This window comes from Calypte anna, chromosome 1 (genome assembly GCF_003957555.1).
Source record: "Calypte anna isolate BGI_N300 chromosome 1, bCalAnn1_v1.p, whole genome shotgun sequence".
Taxonomy (NCBI): Eukaryota; Metazoa; Chordata; class Aves; order Apodiformes; family Trochilidae; genus Calypte; species Calypte anna.
This window is the reverse complement of record NC_044244.1, coordinates 19,714,567-19,727,400: the sequence shown is the minus strand read 5'-3', so window position 1 is coordinate 19,727,400 and position 12,834 is coordinate 19,714,567. Positions and strand designations below refer to the sequence as shown.

At 39.9% G+C, this 12,834-nt stretch overlaps 1 protein-coding gene across 1 annotated transcript in view; it reads right to left on the bottom strand.

Moving 5' to 3' along the window:
• The window catches only part of MOV10L1 (Mov10 like RISC complex RNA helicase 1), a 38,697-nt gene extending 28,962 nt beyond the window's left edge, over positions 1-9,735 (bottom strand). Inside the window, exons 1-6 of the mRNA XM_030469229.1 lie at positions 9,651-9,735; positions 9,011-9,195; positions 3,920-4,076; positions 3,412-3,524; positions 2,601-2,791; positions 383-558 (exon numbers count right to left, since the gene is read on the bottom strand). Coding sequence (XP_030325089.1) covers positions 383-558; positions 2,601-2,791; positions 3,412-3,524; positions 3,920-4,076; positions 9,011-9,195; positions 9,651-9,735 — 907 coding nt within the window. The remainder of the gene's footprint in view (positions 1-382; positions 559-2,600; positions 2,792-3,411; positions 3,525-3,919; positions 4,077-9,010; positions 9,196-9,650) is intronic.
• Positions 9,736-12,834: the final 3,099 nt, after the last annotated feature.

Here is a 12,834-nt window from a genome sequence, read left to right as displayed (position 1 = left end):
ATTCCTACAAGTAGTCAGGCAATTAATTACATAAATAAATGCATAGTTAGTGTTCTTATCATTGGGTAACTAACTCTCAGCAAAAAGCACGTAGCAACAATTAGAGGTATTCAAGTACAACTTTATTTGAGCCTCTACGCTCAAATTTGAAGAAAAACAGACTCCTCAAAAAAAAAAAAAATAAAAAAAAAAAAATCGACAGAGAAAACCACCCAAACGAAACAAAACAAAACAACCTCAAGGATATGCCAACAGTTTTATAGCATCCGAGTTTAAAAAAAAAACAACAATAAAAAAAAAAAAGTGGTCTGTTTTTGATAGATAAGTATGCAGCAGTCCTCTTGAAAAGAACAGCCCATCTGCAGTTTAAAAACAGCCTTACAAGTAAAAGCACTTCCTTTAGTTCTCATTTCAGAAAGGATTTCACTAGGATTGAAGAGAGACATTTCTAAAGACCTTTCTAAAGACATTAAACTCAATACAAAATTTTCTTCAATTCCACAGTATTTGGGGGTTACTAGAAGACCACGAACTACAAGGCTCAACTGCAAGAGGCTTCTGTGTGAAATAAAGGTTTACAGACCCTGGAGTGATAGGAGGGAAGAAAGCTTAAATAATGAGAAAGGCTTACTTCATCCAAATGATAATTCTTTTAGATTCCCCCTGCTTCAGAGTTCCAAAATTAGTCATTCTTGATACTTCCAATCCTCCTTTGTCTCTCATTAAGTCTTCACAAGGCTCATCCAGATTGACTTCACTAGAGTGGGACTGCCTGTAAAAATTATTTTAGCTAGCAATTTTGAAACACAGACCCAGGAATTATCTTTAATTCAGCATAAGTTCAAAAAATACTATACCACAGCATAGTCACAGTATTTTAAGAAGAAGCAGGTAAGAGGGTCCACTGTTTTTCTCAGCAACTTTTCAAAGACAATCAGATTACCTTTACTAATCTAAGCACCAAAATAAAAGCAACACACCTTCTGTCACCAGCACCAGAAACAGCATAAAACTTTGGATACTACATTAAAATTACTTAAGAAATTCGCTGATTTTAAGACCTAAATCAAATGACGCCTGAAGATGTTATGAATCTCTGTGGGAGCTGATCAAAGACACAACAAAGAGCAGCTCCTTAGGAAGAGCCCTGATTATCACTGGAGCTTGAATAACTTGACTGGAAGTGTTTTAACATGTACCTCAAGCACACACATCTTCTGCTTGTTGCTACAATCTGAAAGCAGTAAACTGAAGAAGAAATGGAAAAAAGCTGAAAACCAAAAAGCACTCAGACCATCACCCATACTAATAATGAGAAATGCCTATGAAACCCAAGTCATATCCTCTTCCCTGAGACACTGATGACATCTCTAATCTCTCAATCTCAGCTATGTGTAGAAAGCATTAACAAAGTTGCTTGTATTCTGCAATTAAGAAATTTCAGCTAGATAGACTGGCACTAAAATAACATGGAAATATTTTAATAACCTTGCCAGTACTGACACACCCTAAGTACTCCTTAGTTATCTAATACAATACAAAATGACTACAGCTGTTCTTTATTAGCTACATTAATTTACTAGCAAAGCCCACTAGATGTCCCTCATTGCAGCTTAAGATGCTTTTTTTTTAATATGATAGGAAACATACTGAGAAATCAACCCTAAGGCTTACTTCTGTAACTTGGCTTTAGTAATACTTGGCTGTACAAAATCAATCATTAAAAATAAGTCAAAATTAAAAGATGAGTGAACAAATTGTACTGTTGTGCAAGGTGAGGTATAAACACTTTGCAATCTATTGTATCTGTTATCTCCAGTAAAACAAATTATTTCATTTTTCATAGTTTCTTTGAAGAAATATGTACTGCCTTTAGCTATATTTCCTAGAGACTGAACAAGGCAAGCTCTCTCAAAGTCTATGTCAAACAAGCTGACAAGTCAAACTCTGCCCATTCTTCATTTGTCTAATTGATTATTTCACAAAATTTTGGTTCTTCTCCATACTGAACTTCATTTAGTTTTTTCTGCAATCTGTTCAGATCCTCCTCACATCATATATGCCATCTAAAGTGCTCACAGAACCTTCCAGTTTGATATTTGCAAGCCATAAGAATCTCTGTTATTCAGGTCATTAAAATAGTCAGTTAAGGACTGATTATCTGAAGAATCACCACAATATAGGCAAAATGTGTTAAAGAAATACTCATTTTATGTCAGTTTAACCGAGAACGTTTTTCAAACAGTAAAATCCTCACACAGAATAATGCCAAGATCATGATCTTATCTTGTGTTTCTTCTATTCCAACAAAACCATGCAAAATTTCTTCCTTGCCTAGTAAAAAACTCCGAGCTCAGATGTTACTAGTTTTGTTTCTAAAGTAAGCACAGATGTCTCCGTGTTCTGGAAAGGAAGAGGAAAAAGCTAAGATGTGGGAAGATCACACTCTGATCTTCCCAATGATCTATCATACCCTCTAGTCAATTATTAAAGGATTCACAGTATTTGTCGCTTAATAATGCAACAAAAATTAAGCTGTGTAATTATGATTCATCTCTAGCTGTTATTAGGCAGAAGGGGAATTAAAGAATGTGTATTACCCATCCTGGCTGACCGGCACCAAGCAGACAGCTCTCCAAACATAACACGACTGATTGCTCTCCACCACAATTGTGTTCACCAGATCATGCCTACGAGGTGAGTAGCCATCAGGAAGTCTCAGTGAATCCAAAGTGAAAAATATACTCTCATTTACTGTACCAATTCTTCCACAGAGGCTGGAAATTTGAACCTGTAACAGTTACTTTGTGTTACTTGACATTATTCAGACAACAGGCACGCTACCACTGCATGGGCTTCTCCTGCAAGTCATTCTGAGGTTTCAGTTGTTCATGGGCGGTAAATGCACAGCTCTAACTTAGAATTACTGGGCTTGTCTTTAGATTTAAAGGCGTAAAGAATCATAAGTACTTCAGATAAGCATTAGGATCCACTTAAGTGCATGCTGCAACACAGTAATTTGATTTAATAATTATACCTGTCTTGTGACTTACCAGCATCTAATTTAGCTCTCAATACTCATAGTTAAAAAAAGAATTTTTTTCCTATGCTTATGTTATTCATACGTGCAAATAATATTCAATATACAGCTAAGTCAAACATAAGAAATCATAAATGTTATACATATATTCCTAGAGAGAATAAAAATTTTCATTAAAATAAAGCAACAGTTGTTTTTTTTAAAAAAAAAAAAAGAAGCTTTGTTACTTTGGAAATAATACTATAAATAGGTGAGCAGATATATTTTATCTTTTAAATGAAGATGTGTTCTAGAAGATCTACCAGTATTAGCAACTTAAAACAACCTTCAAAACCCCACTCTGCACAACATTCCTCATGCAGAACATTTACCTTGTCTATTTGCTTGTATCTCAAAGGCTTTACAGAAACTGCTTCACTGTTCCAGGTCGTTGGGTTAATGAAATATTTTGCTTGCACCCAGTCTCCTTCATAAGGTTGGAAGCCTATGAAAAACAGAACATTTCTCATGTTTAACTTCTGCATTACTCCCATACAGAACAAATTTAAGTTAAACAAAATAACCAGCCAGAACAGTGCATTATTCAGATTCACCAAGTTCAAACTTCTCTTCGCAGTTCTACCTCCAGTAAGTTACGACCAACTATGGAGACTCTAGTGGAAAATAAACCTGCTTACATGTAACTTGTGCTCACATGGCTGCATGCAAGTTGCACTCACTGAGAATGAACAGGTCACTCTCTTCATCCAAATCCCTGAGCTTGTTTCACTACATACAGTCTATGAGAACTTAACTGGCAATGTGGACTGCACTTTTATCAGAAGATATTTCTATTTCTAAAAAAATTAAGGAAGAGCAAACAAGAAAGCACCTACACACCTTCACAGACATCATCCATTGAGAAAAAAGTATTCTGATTAATATAGCCACCGTCCTTAGAGAGAGAGGTAATATTACCAATTAATATTTTCATATTAATTTCAGAAGCACCACAGGTGGGATCGGAGTCCTCCCATGTATTCCAGACCGCGTCCACCTATCAATACAAAATCATCCAACAGTGAAACTGCTGATTATGTGTTAATAATACATTCCTACAATAAATATCAGAATTGCATCTCCTGATGGAAGTTAAGCTTCTTATCAGACAAATACATACTTACTGTAGCTGTTCACTGCTGTACACAGAAAAAGCGTGAGTAGTAAACAGTAACTTTTCAGATGCAACACTGATAACTACTATCACTACACATTGATTTGTCAAATCTTTCTCATGCTTCCCTTGCTTTCTTGATATTGGCAGGAGGGACCTTTCCCTCCCCACCAATCTCACTGTACACAAACAGAACTAGACCATTGCTACTACAGAAAGCAAAAAAAATTTTTTTCAAGATAATATTTCTAAACACATTTATAAACACATATTTCAGACTGGCCTGCAGGCATACCATAATAATTTTAATGAAAAAAAAACCCCTGCAGAGCTGCTTCTTACATTTGAGACATTGATATGGAGTCTGTAAGTTTATTTGCTTAAACAGCACTCTGCACAACACAAGTTACAAAATCATCAATATATACAGTTTACAACCCCCAGCTATGCTGGACCAAGGATATAGCATTTCTGTTCTTCAATACTAGAATTCTAGGGTTCACTGCCTTGCTCCCAAAGAGCCACCAGCATCAGAGCTTCAGGAGTTTCCATGATAAAGTTCAAACATCTGTTCTGAGCTTCCCTGCTCTCTACAAGAAGCAATAACATCAGTGGACAGAAGCATTTAGGGTTGTTAAGCAAGAACTGCCAACTCCAGATGGCATTTAGAGAAACTACACTGTTGCAATAAAGCAGGAAAAATATACCAAATTCTGCTTTTATTTGGCTTACGAGAATAAGGATTTTAGGTCAGATCATTACCTTAACAGCTTTTTTTAGAAAGCCCAGCATTTATGAATTCACACCCAGAATAAAAAAACTGAGTAGAAAACTAGAATAACACAGCAAAGGAAATAAAAAAACCTAAACAACTGTACACAGAAGAAAAAAAATAGTTTTCACTTCTACATGAAAATTAGAAACTGACTAATAAGTATTTTCTTAATGTATAATGTGAAAAACACAATACACTGAAGACTCTACAGTGCCATCTTTCTCTTACACTTCAGCACTTGTACACAGATGTAACACAGTCCTCTGACAGCCACACTTCTCTGAAGTGTTAAGAATTTTACACTTGTTAAATGATGTTACTACCTTTGTGTGCCACACTTCCTGGAGGCACAACTTTCACAGGGAACACATGCTCTGTCTTGATCACATGGATCCTATTCCAAAGGCCAAGGCATCATACTAAATGGAAACTGGTGAGGGAACTTGCCCTGGGATTGAAAGCTGAGGGATATGGGCTTGTTCAGCCTGGCTTCAGGCAGACCCAACAGCAGCCTCCCCCTAATTAACAGGAGGTCATCAGGAACACAGAGTTGTCATTGTGGGCATAAACTGAAACAAGAATTCTTCAGGCTAGATATAACAAAAAAAAATTTCACCACAAGGGAAGTCAAGCACTGGAAGAAGTTCTCCAGAAAGTCTGTGTGGTCTCTCTTGACCCTTGGAGATTTTCATGACTTGGCAGGATAAAGCCCTGAGCCACCTGGAACTGACCACAGGAGATCTGAGCAGGACTGGAGAGATCCTGAGGTCTGGTCCAATCTGAACGATACCATGACCCCAATTCCTATGCAATTTTTTTGTTGAACGTAGTATTACCATTTAAGAGAGTGATAAATAGCCTGTGTCTACTACTCCAGACTTCACAAACATTATAGTTAAATTGTAAATAATTTTTTAGTAAATATTTTTATATTGCATAAAAAGCCCTTATTTCATGGTATTCCTTTCAGTAACGTGAAAACTCACTTAAAATATATTAAAAAGAAATCTATGTTTTGCTCCAGGCTGACAGACATATCTTCAAATTCACAAAGTACAATATCAAGCTTTCCCCTAAGTGATTGGTATCGCTTCATATAGAATCTAAATAAAAAAATCACACTGTTTCACAGAAGACTGCCAAGTTTACATTTAATGTAAGTTACATATGGAGATATAATTGAAAGCAATTTGTATACCTAAGGAAATGCTTTCAACACATCAAAACACCTTAAACCTCAAACAATGTTTTATTTTGATATTTATCAGCTTAATTTTCCTTTACCAGTAAAACTGTAACATTGCTCCTTGTATGAGCTCAATACAGCCTTCCTACTGCCACTGGTTGCAGAGCTTGCAACAGAACCTCTAATCATTTGGCCAAGTTTAATTAGACTTGGCCTCAAATCAGCTGAAATCTAGACTTCTAAGTTAGGATTTTTCCAAAACATAAGGCAAGTAGCTTGAACCAGCACTTCAAACAGCAGACTGAGCGGAGTGCCACCCAAGGCTGACCACACCCTGCCTTAATGCAGAGGATATAAAAGCTGTGACACCACAGAAGTTTAAACTGCACCTTTCAGACTCTCCCCAAACTTGCCCACAAGCAGTGCTCAGGCTGTAGAGCCTGCAGTCAGTGCTAACACTGGAGAAGCATCTTTTAGGTCACTTAAAAAAAACCAAAAACAAAGTTAAGTGGTAGTATCTCAGGTTTTTGGAAGGAGACTTTACTGGTGCCCAAGCATAATTTTGTGTAATATTTAATTTTTACACTTGTCAGGAAGCTGAATATTTTCCACTGCCTAGGGGATTAAAACCAGACCTATTTTCATCTTTCTGCCTCCCCCCCCAAAAAAAACCCAACTAAAAACCAAATCATACTTGAAATGCTATTGGCTGTTCTAAGCAAACTGCCTTTTTACATTAATAAACCAGATAAAATTTTGAGACAGCAAGTGGAATCCCTAGACTGCTTATGCATACTTTGAATAAACCAGCTTTGCCTCCTTGCTTACTGAATCAAGACTGCCCTTGGACTTTGACTTTCTATAGAGTCCAGTCAGCTTTAGGCATAAGCTTGGCTTTCATTTGCTTACCCAGTCAAAAACTATATTGCCAGAAAAAGATCTTTTGAGATGCCTGCAGGACTTATGGCTCATCACAAACAGAAACAAGAGAAATCATGTTTATCTTTAGAACTTTTGAAAAGGCCACAATCCAGCACAAACAGAAAAACATCCCACAGTTACTAGAATATTCTAGTTCTTTGGGAGACCTTTTCAATATATTTCTCAGTTACCAGGTTTATGTATTTTGCAGTGATGAAAGTATTTCAACAGTAGTATCTGTCAGTCAGAGGGAAAACAAGTAAGGAAAATGAAGAATTAAAGTTATTTATTTTTTGATTGTGTGTGAGTGTACTCTTTTACCAAGCACTGTTGAAACTGCTTGCTGGACTGCAATCATACAATAAGATTTTGATGAAATGGATTTACTAAGAACCCCCCCAAAAAATTTTGTGTGAAACTGGAATTCATTCCATGAATTTATATTCTTCTTTTTAATATAGTTCTCATATTCAGTATGAAGTGTCTTATATATGTTAGCCTAGAGGAACTGTACTTGCTGACAAGTGAAAGGAAGGACAGAAGTGAGCAAAATGGAAACATCCAGCATTTTAAATATTCCTGAAATAAAGCATCAAAACCAGATGCCTAACAAAGATTAAAAAACCCCCACCCAACTGATTATTGTTAACTGCCAACATCTTGGAAAAGGTTTTCATGAGATCCTTAATTACTACCACACCAGCAACAGAGCTTGAAATGGAATTACTGCACAAGTAACTCTGCTGCATTTCATAAACACAGAACAATGCATCTAAGCCCTCAAATGCTACACAGAGTAAAACACAAATCAAGGTTGTCTTCTAGTACTTTTATTTTCTGCCTACTCCTACTTGAGAAGTGACATTTCTAATCAGCCTCATTTTACCAGACACAGTATAATGACTGCCAATTCAACCACTAGAGGAAAATATCCACATTTTTGTAAGTGTAAGCCTACCCTTGAGGGAGTTTATCACGTGCAGTACATTATTTTAGCCAGCAAACATGTCTTCCCCGTTAGCCTGGCATACATCTCATGGACTATCATTATGTTCAGATGAAAAGCAAGTTTATTGCTGACAAATAATAATTAGGAATTTCAGCAGGCATCTGCAATCTTTGCATTGGTTTCCCATTTTCATATTAATTAGATAATCTTTCCCTAGGACTAACAGCTGTCGTGGCTGATGAGGTTAGAGCTCTGAATTCCAGGTGAATTTTGGAACTCAAGGTAAAAAAGGTGAGAAATACAATAAAAGTAACTTCCTAGATTAAAATGTGTACTAAGATGGATTAGAGGAGGCAGCTCTTACTCATGGCAAAGAGAAACCTTCACTTCTCCTTTACTCACACAGTCACACTCAAGGAAAGGCTCCCACAGCAAATGGAACTGTATTTGTACTAAACTGCTCGTGTGGTCACTCATGTGGCAGCCTGTGACAGTATCTCATGATTCTTTACAGAGACTCTGCTACCCTTGAAACTTCAGCTCTTCAAAACCTAAGTATCAAGAGGCAACACTAAAATTTTAATTATACTTCCAGTCACAGATGCAGTTTTATTTTCTTACTCCTTTAATGATAACATAAAATTGCCTTTGAAGCTCAAAAAAAGGTTAAGATGCAGAGATTTGAACTCGATATGGCTAAGCAAACTCTGATGTAATTATCCAAACTGACAGTTTTGTATACCCTACATCTAGGCCTATATTCAGAGAATCAGTATTAAAGTATCAACATTTCAAAGGAGATGGAATAAAGTAATAATAATAAAAATAACAATAAAACAAAAACTAATTTATTTCCACAAGATGAAAGACTGGGAGTTTCTCCTATTTTGTAGTATTCAGAAGGCAAAAACCACAGTAACTTCCAAAATAGAGTCTCAAGGAAACTTACAAGGAAACTGAGACTACTATTTATCTTCACATCTTACCCTGATGGCCGTCAGACCTCCCGATGTTTCATCCTCTTCCACAGTGGCAGTAACTTCCTGTCCAACAGCCAGCACCATATTTTTTGTAACAGCATCCTTTGTGAAGACTATCATGTCATCTATCATCCCATAATCATAGCAAAATCTTGTTACTACTCCTTTTACAGTTTTTAATTTTTTATCACCTGCATCCAGAGGAAAAATTGACATAAAATAAAATCACTTGTTATAGAATTATGCAATAAGAACACTACTAGAAGGGCCATCTCTTCTTCGAAAAAATACTGACACCTGCCAACTAATTAATTCTGATAAAAAGTTATGGTTTCAACCAATTATAAGAAAACCTAGTTAATCACAAGCTACACTGTAAAAACATATTTTAAGCAGCATCAAAAATCACAGAATGTCTCGGGTTAGAAGGGATCCATAGGGATCATTGAGTTTAACCCCCTACTCCTCACAGGACTACCTAAAACTCAGTCATAAGGCTAAGAGCTCCCGATTTCCCTTACGCACTCAGGAACTGACTCCACCACACTCCCACAGCGGACCTGACCGCCAATGCCCTCAGGGCCCTGAGGCCACAGAGGCCCTGCACGTGGCGCGACAAAACCACAACCAACCCAGGAGCTTCTACCTGAGGCTGCCCATCTCTCATCTTGCTCCTCGTCACTTGCACGTCTCCAGAAGAAGGAGAGAACCTTGGAAAAGAGGCTGAGCATCGCTGCAGACCCCCTGAGACCCCTGTTCCCCCGCCACCCCTCAGCGCCCGCCACCCCTCAGCGCCCTCCCCCGCCGCCGCGCTTCAAGCCCCCGCGCCGCCGCCAGCCAATCAGGGTGCGCGCTCCCGGTCACGTGACACATGGCAGCCCGCGTGCCGGAGGGGGGGTGTCACGTCCCAACGCGGCTTTTCCCGCCGCGCGACGGGGGGCGGGACGGCGGCCTCGTGCGGCTCAAGTGCTGCCCCGGGAGCGTGGCGTCACGTGCAGCCCCTCTGCCTCGGCCCGGGACACCCCGCGGCTTCGCTCAGGGGAAGCCCCAGCCCCCAAGCCCTCACACCCACAGACCCGGGACGGGACCGGCCGGGGCGGGGCGAACCGGACCGGATACCCCGAGACTCCTCCGCTCGGTCCCGGCAGGCCCACTACTCGGTACTCCCAGGCCTTTCCGCTCGACCCCCTGAGGCCTCTCTGCTCTGCCCCTTAGGGACGATGCCTGCAGGGCCCGGGCGGGGAGGGGTGGTGCCTACCCCGCTGCCCCTCTCTGGCCGTGTCTGCCCCGCGTCTCCCCGCAGAGGAGGCTCCGGGACCCGCCGGGTAGGCGCAGGCCTCTCGCCTACTAGAGCCGAATTCTGGTCCCGTTGGGGTCAGAGGATTGTAAGAGAACTTCCCCCACGAGGGTTTCAGAGCAGCAGGGGTTGAGGAGACATTAAAGGTGGTATCGTGGTTACCAGAAAAGCTTAAATCAAAGGGGTGTGCAGCAGTGGCTGCTGTCTGCAACTGCAGTCATACTGAATGAGGGTTTTGCTGGATTTCTGTGAGACCTGAGGAGACAAAACCCACAGGCTTGCTGCCATCTTACCTGGAGTGGGGACTCGATGTGCTTGTGTGGCACTTTTCTGTCCAGTGTGGTGAGCCAGCAGTGTGCCTAGGTAGCCAAGAAGGCCAATGGCATCCTGGCCTGTACCCGGAACAGTGTGGCCAGCAGGTCCAGGGAAGTGATTCTGCCCTCGTACTCAGCGCTGGTGAGGCCACACCTCGAGTACTGTGTCCAGTTCTGGCCCCCTCAGTTCAGGAAGGATATCGAGGTCCTGGAGCAGGTCCAAAGGAGGGCAACCAGGCTGGTGAAGGGACTTGAGCACAGATCCTATGAGGAGAGGCTGAGGGAGCTGGGGGTGTTCAGTCTGGAGAAGACGAGGCTCAAGGGAGACCTCATCACTCTCTACAACTCCCTGAAAGGAGGTTGGAGCCAGGTGGGGGTTGGTCTCTTTTCCCAGGCAACTCTCAGCAAGACAAGAGGGCACGGTCTCAAGTTGTGCCAGGGGAGGATTGGACATTAGAAAGAATTTCTTTACCGAGAGGGTGATCAGACATTGGAATGGGCTGCCCAGGGAAGTAGTGGATTCTCCGTCCCTGGAGATATTTAAAAAGAGACTGGATGTGGCACTCAGTGCCATGGTCTAGTAACCACGGTGGTAGTGGATCAAGGGTTGGAGTTGATGATCTCTGAGGTCCCTTCCAACCCAGCCAATTCTATGATTCTATGATTGTTGAATTATTATAATAAGTAGCGCGCAGTTTCGAAGTGGTAGATTAAGCTGTAGAACATTATAAACTTGGTTAACAGAAAAAAATAAGTATTTTTCTCTTATAGGAAGTGCTGCTGCTCTAGAGGAAATGAATTTTTACCAACTGGAGCTTTTCATTTCCACAGTTGGTATTTTTGGCATTCTCTTCATGCAATGCACTTTAGGTATCTTGTGCAAGCCTGCTTTGAATTTTGTTTATCAAATTGTGTTCCACAAAGCATGTTTTATGTGTTGTTAAGCTCAGCATCCCAGTAATTCCAATGGGAACTGCAGCATAAGACTTCCAGGAGGCAGTTGCAGGAAGCTGGGCAGAGCAGTGTGTGCTTCCATGGGAAACTTAATGTCTTGTGGCTGCATATACACAAAAACAATACAAGACTTTTTATCGAATCAGAAGCATGAAATTAAGGGGACCTTAAATAAGGGCACCATAAGTCTTTTAGGGTAGAAACTGAAATGTGAAGCTTATGAGTTTTTTGTTGACACTGATGTCAAATGCATAGGGTACAGTAATTGTGTGGTGAAACTGAAGTAAAATGGCAGCTAAGTGAGAAGTGCAGTGGAAAGGGGGTGAAGGAATTTCAGAATAATCAGAGAAAACACTGGTAGTAGTGCCACGCTTGAGAGAGGGAGCTTTTAGGTACAATACCGTCAGAAACAGGTGGAATTGTGAACAAAGATTTCTTCAGTTTGAGCCGTGCTATGTTCAGTGGTGCAGGACTTTATAAATTATTTTCATTCAAGAAATTAGATCAACTGAATATATTACTGATTTTTTTCTTTTTTTTTAAAATAAGTTGGTTTCTCTAAACGGGTCAAAAGGGGAAAATATTTTCATGCTTTGTATCTATGGAAATTTAGGTTAAAGCAAACCAGTACCTGGCATTTATTGACAAAGACATGAAGTAAGTGTTGCCCATTTTCCTATAAACCATAGGCTTTGAAAAGCTTAGGATAATGGAAGTGTTGCATAGTGTTTCATCTGTGAATAGAGGAACAGAAGGGCTTAATTACTTCAGACACTTTTGCTTGGCTACACAGTTTCTTTCCCCTTTTCTAATACAGTTCACAGCTGTGTCTAGTGTTGTTTATGGTCTATTAATTTCCATATTTCAGTCTGTTTAACTAACATTTTAATATTCTTTCAGTATTGGCTGACATGAGAAGAGAAAAAATCTACAGCCTGTACAAACTGAGAAGTAGTTCTGTTCTCAAGTTTTTGTTGTATCCTTTAAAGGTGATGCCCTTCAGAACACTGAAGATTTAATTGTGTCTTGGTTACAACAGTGTTTCAAGTTTATACAAAAGCCCCTGTCATTGCTGTAGCTGTCAAGATGCCAACATCTTCAGGATAAAAGCATTCTTTTTTTCCTTTTTTTTTCATTGCCTAATAAGCAAGAGGACTGGATCCAATGTGTGCTGGCCGTTGCATGTCACTGCTGCCTGCTAGATTCAGAGTATGTTGTTTAGTCATCGTGGTGTTCTCCAAGTATGAATGTCAGCATGATTGAGG